At 43.3% G+C, this 14,670-nt stretch overlaps 1 protein-coding gene across 1 annotated transcript in view; it reads right to left on the bottom strand.

Moving 5' to 3' along the window:
• COL25A1 (collagen type XXV alpha 1 chain) overlaps positions 1-5,979 on the bottom strand; it is a gene marked incomplete at both ends in the record, with an annotated part of 314,576 nt that extends 308,597 nt beyond the window's left edge. Inside the window, 2 exons of the mRNA XM_080623175.1 lie at positions 5,014-5,083; positions 5,626-5,979. Coding sequence (XP_080479301.1) covers positions 5,014-5,083; positions 5,626-5,979 — 424 coding nt within the window. The remainder of the gene's footprint in view (positions 1-5,013; positions 5,084-5,625) is intronic.
• Between the last annotated feature and the right edge of the window lie 8,691 nt (positions 5,980-14,670).

The raw sequence follows: 14,670 nt of genomic DNA on the forward strand, positions 1-14,670 counted from the left end.
AGCTAGGTTCAGATAGTGCACTCTGGAATTTTAAATAACAGGAAAAAACACTTTGGATACATTCTACATCTGTACTTTCTTTTGGGTCTCTGCAGCTCCTCTTTACTCTTCGGTCTTTAGAGAACCACTTCATTATAAACATAACTTGAAACAAACAAACAAACAAGTAACACCCTACTGATACCTATTTCAGAATTCTTTTAATCCCAGAGATTGATTTCTTCTCCATTCTTTCAGCCTCACTAATCAAAATGCTCCAGAAAACAGTCCTTATGGAACATGTGGAAACAAGAAAGAGTGCCTAAGTTGTACTTCCACTGCATGTCAAAACAAACATTAGGTGCTTAAAAAGACAAAACCAATACTGGGGTTCTAGAAAATTACACTGATTTTTACCATCCAAGCTGCCACCAAAATACATATAACAGATCCATCATCCTCCTGAAGAACTATAGCTGTAGAACACAGTTTTCCCACCAGAACAAAACCAACTAGTATTCTCTATTCCTCCCCCCAGAAAAATAAACCTTGGCTTATGGCATTTTGTCTCCTGAATGAATGGGTTTATACACACACAACTACACTGAAACAAGCTGTATAACCTGTTCACAGCAGATTGACAGTGAAATAGGAGGTACTTCAAATGGCAAACCATAAATCTCTTGAAGACTAGAACAGAGAATCAAGATGACATGATTACAAAACCAGCACCAAAAAGCTGGCTAAGAGAGAAGAATGATGACAGCATCCATGTCTGGAAAGGGTTTGAAGTCACAGGTATCCAAACACAAGAGGAGAAAAATTTGGGGTTCTTGATGGTAAAAATATATATATAGAGAGAGAGAGAGAGAGAGCAAAGGAAAAAACCTTCCTTTGACACAAAGAAAATGAAAGTAAATTTATTTGGTCAACTTTGCTAGGTACCCATCAGTGAAGTTTAGCTAATATTTTGGAGGAAAAAAAGAAGGAAAACCAAGCTAACAAACAGAAAACCCCATCATTTTACATGCAAGCTACAGCGAACAGACATATACAGTGTGTCACAGCAGTTAGAGATAAAAAACATCTCTCCTGTTATGCAACATATCCTTTGTCAAGGCAAAATTAAAGAAGTGTATGGCACATTGGCTTTCCTACTTATATAATGTTGCTTGCTGCTTCCCTCTCCCCATTCCTTTTTTTTTTTTTTTTTTTTTTCTGAAGGAATAAATTCATTATAAAGGTCTTCCTCAAAAGAGAAGGGGGAAAAAGAAATTAATGGCTTCCCCAAACTGGCCTAAAGGGACATGCAAAACCAGAGATAATCACTTGCTAGCCCTCCTACTGACCAAGTTTGAACTTCCTGTACTAACAGACTTGACTCCTACCCCTGCCAACATCATCTGACTCCAGCTCCAAGGATCACTTACAGAATGAGACATCGTGGCACATGACCATAAGTGTCAAAACTTGACCCTCACAATGCATAAAGGATCGATTCACTAAGAAATGTAGGCATATATTAATTTCTGTTGAAGTCTACAGGTCCTAGGCATGAATGTTTCCTGGAAGAGGAAAGTCTGAAGAATCTAGAAAAAAACTAAGTATTTCTTAAAACTCTACTGAATTAGGAGTAACCCTGGGCTTTCTGTACATGTTACTCTTTCCACAACAGTGTAATTCTTGGCACTAGGTAAGAAGTATCCAGCACTGTGCTTGACTGTTCCTCATAAAAGCTGATTATGCTCCCACAACCATTTAAAGGAACATATGAAATACTCACCTACACACCTATTTTTTTGGTTCATATTTTACAGTATAGAAACATTAATTTACAATAAATAATAAATCTGGCAAAGGAACGGTAATTTATTACTTTAAAAATAATTTTAGCCACTCAATTTGCGCCCTGGTCGCATGTGCAGAAGGCTAACTGCCAGCAGTGACTGCAGCACCAGTCGCAAGCATGGGATTGAAGCTGGCACTCTTGTTAGAGCTGAGGTAATTTAAGAGGAATGTCAGCATGCATTTACTTTTCAAACTTTATTACTCTGCTTTAAGAAGAGAAAGAATGCCTGCTATTGTTATTTTTTAAATATTTACAAAATCTTTGGTATCTGGCTTTAGTCCTGGAGAATTAAAATCAAAACTCTAGTATCTCCTCGCATTGTGTTTGTAAGGAAATAGAAAATAATAATTACAAAAAAAACCCCACCAAAGCCCACATTTAGTGAATACAAAGGTTTTAAAGAGAAATGTGAACTATTCTTCACTCTAGACAAAGTTCAAGGGTAGTGTTGAATTAAAAGGAGCCACAGGTGGACAGCTCTGCAAGCTATGAGCAGTTGTGAATTTGTCTGCCTTTGGTACCCAAGCTATGCAAACCCACTTTCCTTTGAATGCGCAAGTTTCTACCATGGGACAAACATCCCAAGCTAATGGGTTCTACACCAGTTGTATAACTTTAATCCTAAATCAGAGGCCATGTTCTCACCATCCTGTCAGCAGATTAAATTTCCCTCTCTTCTTTTGGTAGAGAACAATGTAACCTACTTTTAAATAATCTTTATTACTCTTTAAAGAGTAGGATGATGGAAACTGACTCAGTAGCCATTTGGCAGCAACCTTTTCTCACAGCATAGGGATGTTTCAAAAATCAGCTCTGTACCATGAAGGCCTCCCAAAATCATCTCTAACAGACATGTATTTTATTATTACATAAATCCAGGGAAGAAATGAAGAAGCTGAGCAGAATAAAGCAGCAAAAGGGAACCACGTGAGAAGTAAAGAGGCAACGTACTCTTTGGCTTCACAAATAGCAGGCAACAGAAAGAAACATTGATACCTTTCCTATTAAACCAAATGCTTTTCTGAACACGGTAGTCCAAATTTGTAATAGGAGTAGTAAGGATGAAAATAAACACCCATCCTGACCAGTCGGAAAGGAATTCTAACAAAGTGAACCAAATGAAGTAACATCAGTTTATTTGCTCTATCCCATCCTGTTCTGACTAATGCCTCCTATTAGGAAGGCATGCTCCTCAGGTGGTGGTGCCACTCAGCCCATCTTGTCTCAGACAAGGCTCTCGAGAAGATGCCATTTTGAGGTAGACACCTGTCCACTGGCAACAAGCATGAGAGCATCAACTCATTTTAAGCTGTCCAACATGAGGCTATCACATGGCAGCATCTTTCAGCCACTACAAAACTTGCTTCCAAACTGAAATAGCTACCAGGAGGTGAAAAGCTCCATATCACATTTCTAGTCCCCATACCAGCTAGTCCTCTCTGCAATTTACTTTTTTTTTAATCGCAACAATTTATATAATTTTTCCTGATCTTATGAGTCTTGCTCCCTTGAAAAGGTTTCCCAGATCACTTAATTTTTACTTTCATCTAGCAAGGTTTTTTTCCAATGCATGTGAGAACTATTGTGTTGCTCATTATCTATTTGATAAAACGTACTTCTTAAGAAGAAAGGTCAGATAAAAATTGGTATAATGTGGAGCTCTAGTGGTAGTGGGGAAGTAAAGCAGTGCATAACACCAGCTATGAAAAAGCTGATACTGACCTTTAGTATGAAAAAATAACTGAAACATTGTAGCAGATTAATTTAAATAAGGAGGCAGAAAAGGAAGAGAGCTTGGCATCAACTTGAACACTGTTTCAGGCTCACAGAACACATCTTTGCACACAACATGACCATCAACCCTCGTTTTTAGCACAAAAACATGAATCTTGTAATTTATTGCAGTTAAGCAACAGAAAAAATAAGATGAACACTGTATGCTGATGTTAGCCATAAAGGAGAACATCATAGAGAGCACAGGAAACCAATGTTCCTTACCAAAACTATCTGGGAATTGAGTAATTCTATGCACCCTTTTAAAACAGTCCTAGTCACATATACTGTCCTTTTCATGTTAGCCATGGTAACTCTTCTAGCAGCCAGTACTCTCCTCCCAGTTGTAGCATCGTCAAAATACTGAACCAACCATTGTAGTCAGCTTTAACACCTAGACTCGGTACTCCTTTCAGACTGATGAGTTTAGCAGGAATCACATCCTAAACTGGAAAAGCTTCTTCCTTATACACACAGTACTATCACACATCCTATTGGCATACAAAATGAGCTCAATTCTTGTTGACAGTTGACATTCCATCTGTAAATGGGATGTTTTTTCATACAGAGTGGCAGGATACGTCAAGCACACAGTGCATCTAGTGTGCTTCATCACACAGAGGATGCTGGAATTCCCACATCACCCTGTGAAATACTGGTATTATTTTCTTAACTTTTAAGATACCATTTGAACTCAGGTATATATTAGAAGAACTTTATAAACAATAATGACAGTTTAATGGCTAAAACAATATCAGTAGTTATCACACTGTCAAAAAGCAGCACAAAAAACATAGGAAACGTTGCAGTGTTAGCAAATGAACAATCGATCCTGGTACTAGGAAGCCTGTTTCCAAAGTCAATCAACACCACTGGTTGCATAAGCAGTTCTGAATCTTCTTGCATGAAACCTGCAATCCCTTGCTAGGGGAACTGCTTTCATCCAAGAATACAGAAAAATGAGACTGAAAAGCTCTTGTATATATTACTGCTAACTTGCAACAGACTCGTTACAATCCATGTTATAAATTTTCCAATATTTTTGCTAGGAACTTTTGTTCCACATCCCAAGCTAAGCACACAATGCCTTGATTCAGTACTGCCCCATCTGAGGGAGAATATATTCCTTCTTGCTGGGACAGATCATTAACTTCTTCGTAAGTGTTATTGTTTGGCATCACCCAGCCTAAGCAAGGCTTTTAACTAGCAGTAATTCCAACCTAGTGTCACAGTGGAAACAGATGATTCTGGGCTTTACACCTTTCCCACCCAAGGTAGAGCTGTTGATTGAAGAGGCATCCCCCAGATCTGACTTAGGTGTATTTGAAAAACACGGGATACCAAGCCCCTCCCCATCCTCCCCCTCCCAGTGACAAGCCTCAGAGGGGCAATCTCCACGCTGTGCCCGTTACCTGGTGGGCAGTTGCACTCTGGAGGCGCTTCTCTCGCTACTCGTATTTTTGCCAAGTGCTCGTAGGATTTCTGAGGGGGAGAGAAGCAAAGTGAGGGCCCCTGGGAGCTCATCCGCCGCAGCCAGCACTCCCGGCCGGCGGGAGCGCGAGCCGGGAGTTCGCGCTATCCCACGGGCTGCGCACCCTGCCACGGCTTCGCCACTTGGCCTCCACCCGAGGGTATCTAGCTGTCTTCTGCACCCCCACAACAGCAAAACAGAGCCCGACGCCACTGGCTCTCGCCTGCCTCCGCCGCAAGTGCTCCCCCCCACACACACATGAGAACAGCGCCGAGCGCTGGGGGTCCCCCAACCCAAAGCCCCCCGACCCGCCAGCCCCAGCAGCCGAGCCCTCCCCCCCCCCCGACCTCCACCTCAAGCCAGCTTCTCCCCAGGCTCAGCCGCCACCCGTGGGTGCGGGCTCCATCTCCCTCTCCCCCCGCACCTCCCGCCTGCGGAGCAGCTCCAGTGGCCCCTCTCATCGCTTCAGGCGGCACTCCTAGAGTCCCGCACGCATGGCCTCCCACCCCTGGCACACTCGCTGGCCGAGAGCGGCCACCCGCGCCCCGCACACCTGGGCGAGAAGCCGCTCCACTTTCTCCTGCATCATCGCGTTCAGCTGCTCCAGGGAAAAGCCGGGCAGCGGCGGGAGTGGGGCGTCGGTAGAGAAGCCCCCTCGGGCGCCCTCGATGGCCGCGACCCTGGCCTGGAGGTCACTAGTCCGCACCCCCAGGTAAACGCAGGAGGCGGCAGCCAGCGCGGAGAGAAGAGCCGCCAATGCCGAGCCGCACGGCCCGGCCCACCTCGGGCAGCAATCCCGGCCGCACTGCCCGCTGCCATCCCGTCCTGCGGCTCCGCGGCTCTTCACCAGCGCGCCTTTACACCCTTCAGCTGCGGCAGCTCTGATTTCCTTTCCTCCGCCCCCCATGGAGGCAATTAGTTTACAAACAGCGGCAACAAAAAACAGTAACAATAAAGTACGAGAAAAATAAATAGCGAAAAAAAATTATAATAATAATAAAATAGCGGTAAGTAGAAAGAAAGCCCTCAACCGGCTCGCACACTTTCAAGGCGAGACAGCAGTCCGTACCGCACGCCGCCCGGCAGCGGGTCTCCACTCAGCCCCACAGCGGAGGCGACGGTGAGGGAGGTGATGGGAAGGGGGCGAGGAGGCAAAAGCCGGCAGCAGGGCTGGGCGCGGGGCGAGCCCCCGCGGCTTCCACCCGCTCTTCGGAGGGAGCAGCGTGCTCTGCTAGCGGTTTGCCACTTGTCAGAGAGGTTTTCAGGCGCGGGGCGGGAAGCGTGTGTGTGTGTGTATCCCCCCCTCCTTCTTCTCCTCCTCCCGCTCTCCTCCCCGCCGCCGTCGGACTTGTTGCTCCCCCTCCACCTGCGCGACGGCGCCCAGCAGCCGCGCCAGGCGGAGAAGCCCGCCGACAGCCGCGTCGCCCCGACGGCAGCCTCCGCGATACCCCGCGCTGCCCCGTGGCCAGCCGCGGAGCCACAGCCCCGCCCGCCGGCCCACCTCCCGCCCTCATTAGCATAACGTATTCACCTAGACGGAGGAGCGGGCCGGGGCGGCAGGCAGCAATCTGTATAATGTATGCTCGGGACATTAGACTAAGAAATGAGGGTGCGCGGTTGGCGCCCCTCCACAGGATGGAGCGGTGAGAGGTGGGGGGTACCGGGAGGTGCTGCGGAAGGGGCGGCCTGTCCCGCCGGGAGAGGTGCTGGAAAACTGCGCTGATTTACGGCGGTTTATAGCCGCGCTGTCATGCCCACGGCGCGGGCATAAAACACGGGAAGTGTTCCGTCGTCCCGGTCTTTTTTTAGAGCACGGAGGATAAATGAGTGTAACTCAGCGGCCGGCTCCCAGGAAGCGCGCGCACGAGATGTGAGGGCTCACTTCCAACGGAGCAGAATGAACTAGCCCCCCATTGCAGAGAGTCGGTTTAATTTTAGCTGTTTCTGTTTGTTTATTTACCAAGTAGTTTCTTCACTGTTTCATGCACAGACCCATTTGCACTGCTTCGGGTGTATGGCTAGAAAAGAAGCATAGACACCTCTTCAGCCCAACTGCACACATGGGCTGGTGGAGAGTTTGCTGGTTTCTGTTCCTTTCCCCTCTGTGTCTTATCTTCCAAATGCTGCATTTACCTGTTGTGGTTTGGTTCTCGTCTTGACATAACCACAGTGCATCTTTTCTGTAGCACCTCGTGTGACATCTCTTGTGCCCAGCATTCAAATCAGAGAAGCTTCTCAAAGCAGGACAAGAATCTGAAGGTGCATATAGCTCACCCTGGCTGGCATTTATTCATGTGAATACTGACTACTTGCAAGATACAAAGACTAGTGGAATGAAAAAGAGACTTGTCCAACTATGGCATTTCTCAGATAAGACTGAGAGTGCTAGTTTGTACAAGGAATCAAGTTTCCTTATGCAGTCACATTTGTGTAGTTTTATTACCTATTGTTTCCCAAGTATTCAAGCAATCACAAATGCCATGAAGACAAGGATCCTAAAAGCTTTGTGGGCTTCAGTATTATTACATAGACTTTGAATAAAGCATACCAGAAGTTCATAGCTAGTCATTTATCTTTTGCAATTTGTCTTTCTCCTTTCTAAGAAAAAAGTTTTGGGGACTGTAGTCAGGCAGAAGAAATCATGGTTACATAGCCCCAGGTGATAATTTCTTCATGATAAGCAGTTAATAGTTGCAATGGACAGTTTGCGAACAAATTCCCCCAAGTGCCGCATACCTTACGACCAGGACTTGTGAATAACAACTGCTCTTTTCAAAACATGGCCTTGTCCGCAGGCTATCTGTTGACAATAAGAAGATGCAATGGTATTTGGAATGAATAATCTGACAGAAGACAACAAATAATACCAGCATGCTCTTATTTGGGCTCCCTGAGAGTGCTATGAGCAGTCCCAGGATGCCTTGGAGCGGCTGACGGCCCGCGAGGCGCTCAGAGCCATCGGCGCCAGCTCCAGCTCTTAACATTACCCCCTGCTGTTAGTAGCCAGCGCCATTACTCACCCCTGCTTGTGGTGACATCCAGCAAATACAGAGCTGCAAACTCTCAGGGTATGATTATGATTTTATGCAGGGGGTTACTGAGGCACTGCTGCAAGCAGGACAGCTGCCTGTGCCCTGCTGCTGCCATGCTCAAGTGAGTGCTGCCTCATCTAGGACAGGGTGAAATTTCCTTCTGAGATCAGCTCTTCTTATTTATCTTCTTATCAGAGGATATGGACATCCTCTAGCTGCTTCAGTGCCCATACAGGGCACAGACAACTGCATACCCATGTATCACTGAGACTTGGCTCGATGTTTTGCTTGGCCAGAAGTTGCAGTCTTTCTGTCCAAGCACCTTTCCATCCCAGCATCATGCCATCCATTTCTTTTGAATATGGTATATTCCATATCAGAAATGAGCTACCCTGAGGCAGAAAGTCCCTTATTGCATTCGATTTATATATATTTGCTGTTGTAAAGATTGCCAAGTGAGCCAGATCACAATGTTTCTGTTGGACACAACGCAAATTAGCAGTCCTCCTCTTGCAGAAAACTGTGGTGATTTTCCTGATGTATTTATCCACCTCCCAGCAAGGCTGGTCCAGAATAGACTAGGCTGGACTACAGAATCTGAGCAGCAAGCTCATTGAAGCACAGTCTGATTAAATCTAGCACTGGATTCATTTGTGTAGGTAAAGAACATAATGCAGCTGGTTTACCTGGTATAAAATTCTCTGGTCACGTCTGCCCAAACAGAAAGCATTAAGCAGCTGTACCCTTCCGTGTTCAGTTACTTGATACCATCAAGTGGACAACCAGCAGCTTTGCAGTATGCTTACCACATCTAAATACAATAAACTGGAGAAAAAACATGTAAGCCTCAGCCTTGCTGCTTTTGCCAGCTTTCCACAAGCGGGAGGCAGAGCAAATCCAGGACATGCATACATTCAGTGCCAGTGAGCCTGCTTCTTATTTTGCAGCCATGATGGTACCAGAGTCAAGAAGGCATCTACTTAGGATCATAGCTAAGATTGAAACCAGATTGCTGTAGCACTTTTGAGAATGCTATCCATGCAAAGAAAGAACTGGGGTGTTGGGGTTTTTTCCCCTCTCTTAAAAGCAGCCACTATTGTTTACTTTTTTTTAATTATTATTTATTGGTGAAGATTTACAGGTTTTGAATTAGAGTAACTTGGTCTAAGGAGTCAAACTCCTACTCCAGGAGTAAACCAGATGTCTATAACCGGCAATTTAACTGCTTGCAGTCAGGAACTGTGTCTCAGAAATTGCTGGTCACACATAAGGTGATATACCATGCAAGGTCAGGTTACAAACCACTTAAAATACTTAAAAAGCCTATTTTGTATCTGGTAGCCAGAATAAAGCCGCTTGAAATAAGAACTGTACCCCAAATATATTGAACTGGCCATTAACACATGCAGGTGGAGTATAAGAAATGGCAGATCTGCAGCACTCCCACTCAAACAGCAGCAAAAAAAGAAGAATTTTTACTAAGGTCTGCTGAAGAGCTTGTGCATGCAGACCCGAGGCAGCCACGCTTCTCACCAGGAGGGAAGCGCTCTCACTTTGAAGATTCGAATCTCTAAATGCCACGTTTCAGCAGATCTCGTGCATGACCAGGCCAAAGGTATTGACACAAGATGCTACTGTTTGCATTTCATGGGTCTGTGTTTGAAGATGTGGATGGTGTTTGCAGATAACAATTTTCCACCAGACAGAACTAGTGTCTGGAGTTCTTTCCATATTTTTATGTCTACAGTTTGCTGTATTCTGGCTGACCAATCCACAATCCACTACTGGATTTCTTTACCAGATACAACATAAATTCATAATTAGAATTACGCAGAAACAGATTGGTGAAAAATAAGCACCCACCTGCTCGGTTTGTAAAGTATTTTGCATACATGGTCAAGAAAGGCAGAGAATAAATAGTAGAAATTGAAATCTGGGACTCTGTTGGAGCTAAGGTGACACACACAGACATGAAAACTTGAATGGCTAATCATGGTCATAAATGCTCCAAGATACCTTCTATTCCAAATGTTCCCACTTTCAAACATAGCTTATATAATATTCATTATACTTGGACTTGAATTGTATCTGCTTTCACCATTCCACTGCTTTCACCATTTCTCTCACTCCTGCCTAGTTCAGCCTTTTAACTAGAGTGCGTCTTGCACCCTAAATGAGATTCTACTCAACTTTTGTATACTTACATGGCCAAAATGCAAGCTAGAACCGCAATACAGCACTTCCGTGACTTGCTCACTTCTCAGCTCTCTGGCAGGTTAGGTAGAACAGTATTTCTCACTGGGCTGTTCATAATACGTGCCAAGATAGCACAGAATCACCAAAGAAACCACCACCACAATAAAAAACTTAATTCACTGTTTTGAGAAAAAAAGCTGGGAAAGCCTTTCACTTTCAAGTATCCAAATTGATTGCCTTCTGGCACTTTAAATTTAATATAAGCACATTAAAGTACAATATACATGATGCAGTACATTAATATACTTAGCAGATGGATAACACTTGCTCGTGATTTAATACTTAGATATACTTATTTCGCATCCACTGTACAAGCACTTCATATATTTGAATCCTTAAGTCAGACTTATCTTCAGACTAGGATGCAATTGAGTCACATGAGCATAGGATTTACTTTATTAGTTCCATAACCTTACTGGTATTTTGGCAAACCTGATAATAAAAAAACAACCAAAAAAAAAAAAAGAAAAAGAAAAACCCCTTGCATCTGGATTTTAATATGTTTCACAGGATTTTCTTTTTCAACATGATGAAACCAGCTTTCCTATACCTACAAACTAACTGATTCAAGACAAAATTCAGACTCTGTATGTCATTCTTTACTAAAATTCACAAGCATTTTTCATGTGAATGCATTACTAAACACTTCATAACAAATAAACCAGCTATCTTACATCTGTCATAGCTTCAAATACTTGCCTTAAAAGGCAATTGATGCTTAGGAAGCCCTGGCAAGAATTTTACTGAATGGAGAACCATTATCAGAAATGGGACAAGGAAACCAGACCTAAGAACCTTAGACTGAAAAAAAGACATCCTTGCCCTGGCTCCAGGCCAATTAATATCCCTTGGTTCCCTGGCTTGTTTATTTGTATGTGAATGAAAACCACTGGAATTCATGGGTCATGGTGAAAGGCTGGGAGGATAAGGTTTGGATGAAGAGATCCTGGGGCTGCAAAGTCCTATATTAACACATAACTTCATTCACATGAGTAGTCTGATCCTAATCAATAGGATTAGTCATGGAAGTAAACTTTCACGTGTACTGGAGTATTTGGAGACATAAAAATGCCAAGATGAGGGCCAAGACATAGGATCCAGCACAAAAAAGCTAATTGCAGAGCAGGGAAATTTTCTATATCTTGTTAATTGCAAATTTCTGTCACTTGAGGTCATTACTAAATAATGTTTGTACACAGAAGCAGTTAGTTTTGAGAAGTGATTTTGTTTCTCAGGGCTCTTATTGCAATAAAGAGTATACTCCTGAGAGATCACAGTGGAAACCACCTCTGAAAAAGGCAACAGTAACTCTGAGTATATTTTTATGCTCCAACACAAAGACAAAAGTTGCCAGAAATGTAACAGTGAAGAGCGCAGAGCATTGGCAATCATAGAATCATTATAAAACTAGCATTTCTGTAAGAACTGTCAATGATTTACACCCTTCGAACGGGATGAACCTTCTGAAACCTGCAGACGATGTGGCTCAAAGATGGAACAGGTTATAGTGGGACAAACAATTAGGAATCAGAAAAGGCAGGATATGGGAGGAAGAAGATTGGATTACCAAATTTAAAGGAAGGAGCCAGGAAGCAAGCAAAATAAAAATCTCTATATGTATTTTAAAAGGGAGTATATTTCAGGAGGAATTCCTCCTTTGGTTCAGTGGTGGAGTTCTCCAAGTGACTTAAAGACAGAAAAAACCTGGTGACTTTTATTCCCCTACCTCCAATCCCCTCCCTCCCCCCCCAGTTTGGAATGAGTACACTTCAAGTAATTTCTATAGGATAAGATATCTTCTTACAATCACTGACTATTTGAATATCAGTGCTTAATTTTAAACTGGCTTCCACAACTCTACTCAGGGCCATGATCTTCTTTCCGTTTAACCAAATTGATATGATTATATTACGTGAAAAGTCTTATCAGAATGTCCAGTACCCTCAGTTATATTCAGTTTCCCTTCTTGATGCTATTAGGAACTCCTCAGTCCTCTTGAGGTTCATATTTTACACTGTTAGGTGTGAAGAAGGCAGTGGTGGGCTCTGAAGATGTGTCTTTTCAATCAGTTGTTGAATCTCTCATTACTTCAATGAGGTCTGGGCACAGATGTGTATGTGCCCACTACTACTCCCCAGTCAGTCACATCACCTGAAAAAAGTGTCACATAGTTTAGCCAATTGTATAAAAGTCAGTAGTCCAAGAACCCCTGCTCTGCCATAACTCAAAGCTGTTGTCTCTTGAAAGGAAAGTCTAAGAACTAAATTCATTTCAGATTTGTTTTCCTGTGTTATAGAATTCAGTGAGATGTTGCTATAAGTTAAATGTATGGTTTTTTAAATAAAGGATGACCAATCCACGCAAATTTGTCCTAATCTCCTGAAGACAACTAAATTCCAGCCACGGCTCAAGATAGATTCAGGATAAAATACAAAAATCTGAACAGCTCAGACCGGGATTCAACAGAAAGTTACTTGTGTCATTTTTTCTGTTCTAATCCCTAATTTGACTGTTACTGTTGGTCCCTTCCCCAGTTACTCGAGTACAGTTTTGAAACACTATGCCATTAGCGACTGAAGATTTTAATCCACTTTTGAAGGACACAAACCAAGTTTTCTGGGAAACTATTGCTTGTTCATACAAAATCTTCCTGATGGTGCTCAGATCAGATGTGTATAGCAATTCTCCAGATCAGAACAAATTAAATTTTAAGCTGCCTGTAAGTATGTGACAAAACCTACCCAACAAGGTTACTATCAGGTGCAAAAGTGTGTATTATGGATTCAACTTCTTCCTCAGAGGTTTTGAGAAGATACCCTGGTTTTCCCAGGCCTTTTATCCTCACCAAACCACCCGCTGTCAGATCACCCCCTTTCCTTCTCCTTGCAATGGGCTTGCATCTGTTTTATGTGCTGCAGAGCAGGAGCATGTGAAGACAGGCTTTCCATAGCTCCTGGCTTTGTGACTCCAGGATTCTCCTTCTCTCTCTGCAGAGGGAAGTGAAGAAAAAAAGACTTATTCCTTGAGGGCTGCACAATTGTAAAAGCTTTGAAATACTAATTCCAAAAATTGATGTTATAGGTCTCTTTCACGTCTCTATCTATGAACAGAACTATAACCTCTTCTGTATGAAATTCTCAGGGAAGGAGAATGGGGTAACATACCTGTGATATCTGGACAAAAGTAAGTTGTTATCATGAAAATTATGGAACTAAGGTGTCACTGAGCGGAGCCTTCGAAGAGTTACAGAGCTAAAAAAGTAAGCTGGTGGTCAGAAGAGTGTCTCAAACCCTATCATGAACATTTTTCCTTGCCATGAGTAAAGAGACGTTTTTCCTTGCCACTAGTAGAGAGATAAAGGAGGTCAGTCAGGAGATATTATCAGCTAAGGAATCCATAGATCTCCTGTAGATTTCACAAGTATTGTGAATAAGCACAATAAAATAGCCTGGCTGTTTGGGATTACAGGTCCCAGCCTTGTGTCTGCATCATCTCAACTCCATCAGGCCGCCAGCTGCCAGAGACTTTACTGCATCTTTCAGGGGCACAGATTCCTCAAATTACTGTCATAGACTCCTTGTAGCTGTCATATGCTTTACACAACTTGTATTATTTTTATATCAAAGGTAAAGCCAAGTGGTTTTATCTTCCCTATTTGCTATGCCTGTAAGAAAGTTTAAGTCTTTGATGATAATGCTGGCTATGGAGGTCTAACCCAGTGAGTACTGACCTAAGGAAGAAAGGGACCACTAGGTAAGCTCCTAATTTAACCATCCTCAGTATCAGTCACACTTGTTTGTCCTGGATCTCTTCTGCAGGGCTTCCATTTTCCCCAGCCTGCTATGCTCCTTCTTCACCCAGAGCCCTCCATATGTACACTTCCCAGAAAATTGAACTGCTGCATTGTATGTGGCTGCTTAGGCATCAACACAAGCTTTCCTGTGCCTTTATCTTTTGAAACCTGCACTGTCAAAAACAGTCAGCTGAAAGTTACACGAGTTTAATGCTCTCTCAGTCTCACAGGGAGTTGGGAGAGACGCTTTCTTTACAGGTGAGCAGGTGTAATATTGGCAACCAGCCATATGAGATTGACAGCAACTGTCAGTAATGGTGAGGACAGGAAGGAAGTTGGAGGAGAATGGTAAGCGTGTGTTAATGCTGCATAAAGCAATAATGTTTGGAGGAAAATATGATAAAATTGGATTTATTATGAGCTTTTATAGTTGAGGGTGATGTTCCTGAAGGATCTTTTTTGGTAGAGCAGAAGTACGACTATCTCACTATCTAAGCGAGAGGCAGAATGGACAGGC

Source organism: Psittacula echo (genome assembly GCF_963264785.1).
Source record: "Psittacula echo genome assembly, chromosome: 1".
Lineage (NCBI taxonomy): Eukaryota > Metazoa > Chordata > Aves > Psittaciformes > Psittacidae > Psittacula > Psittacula echo.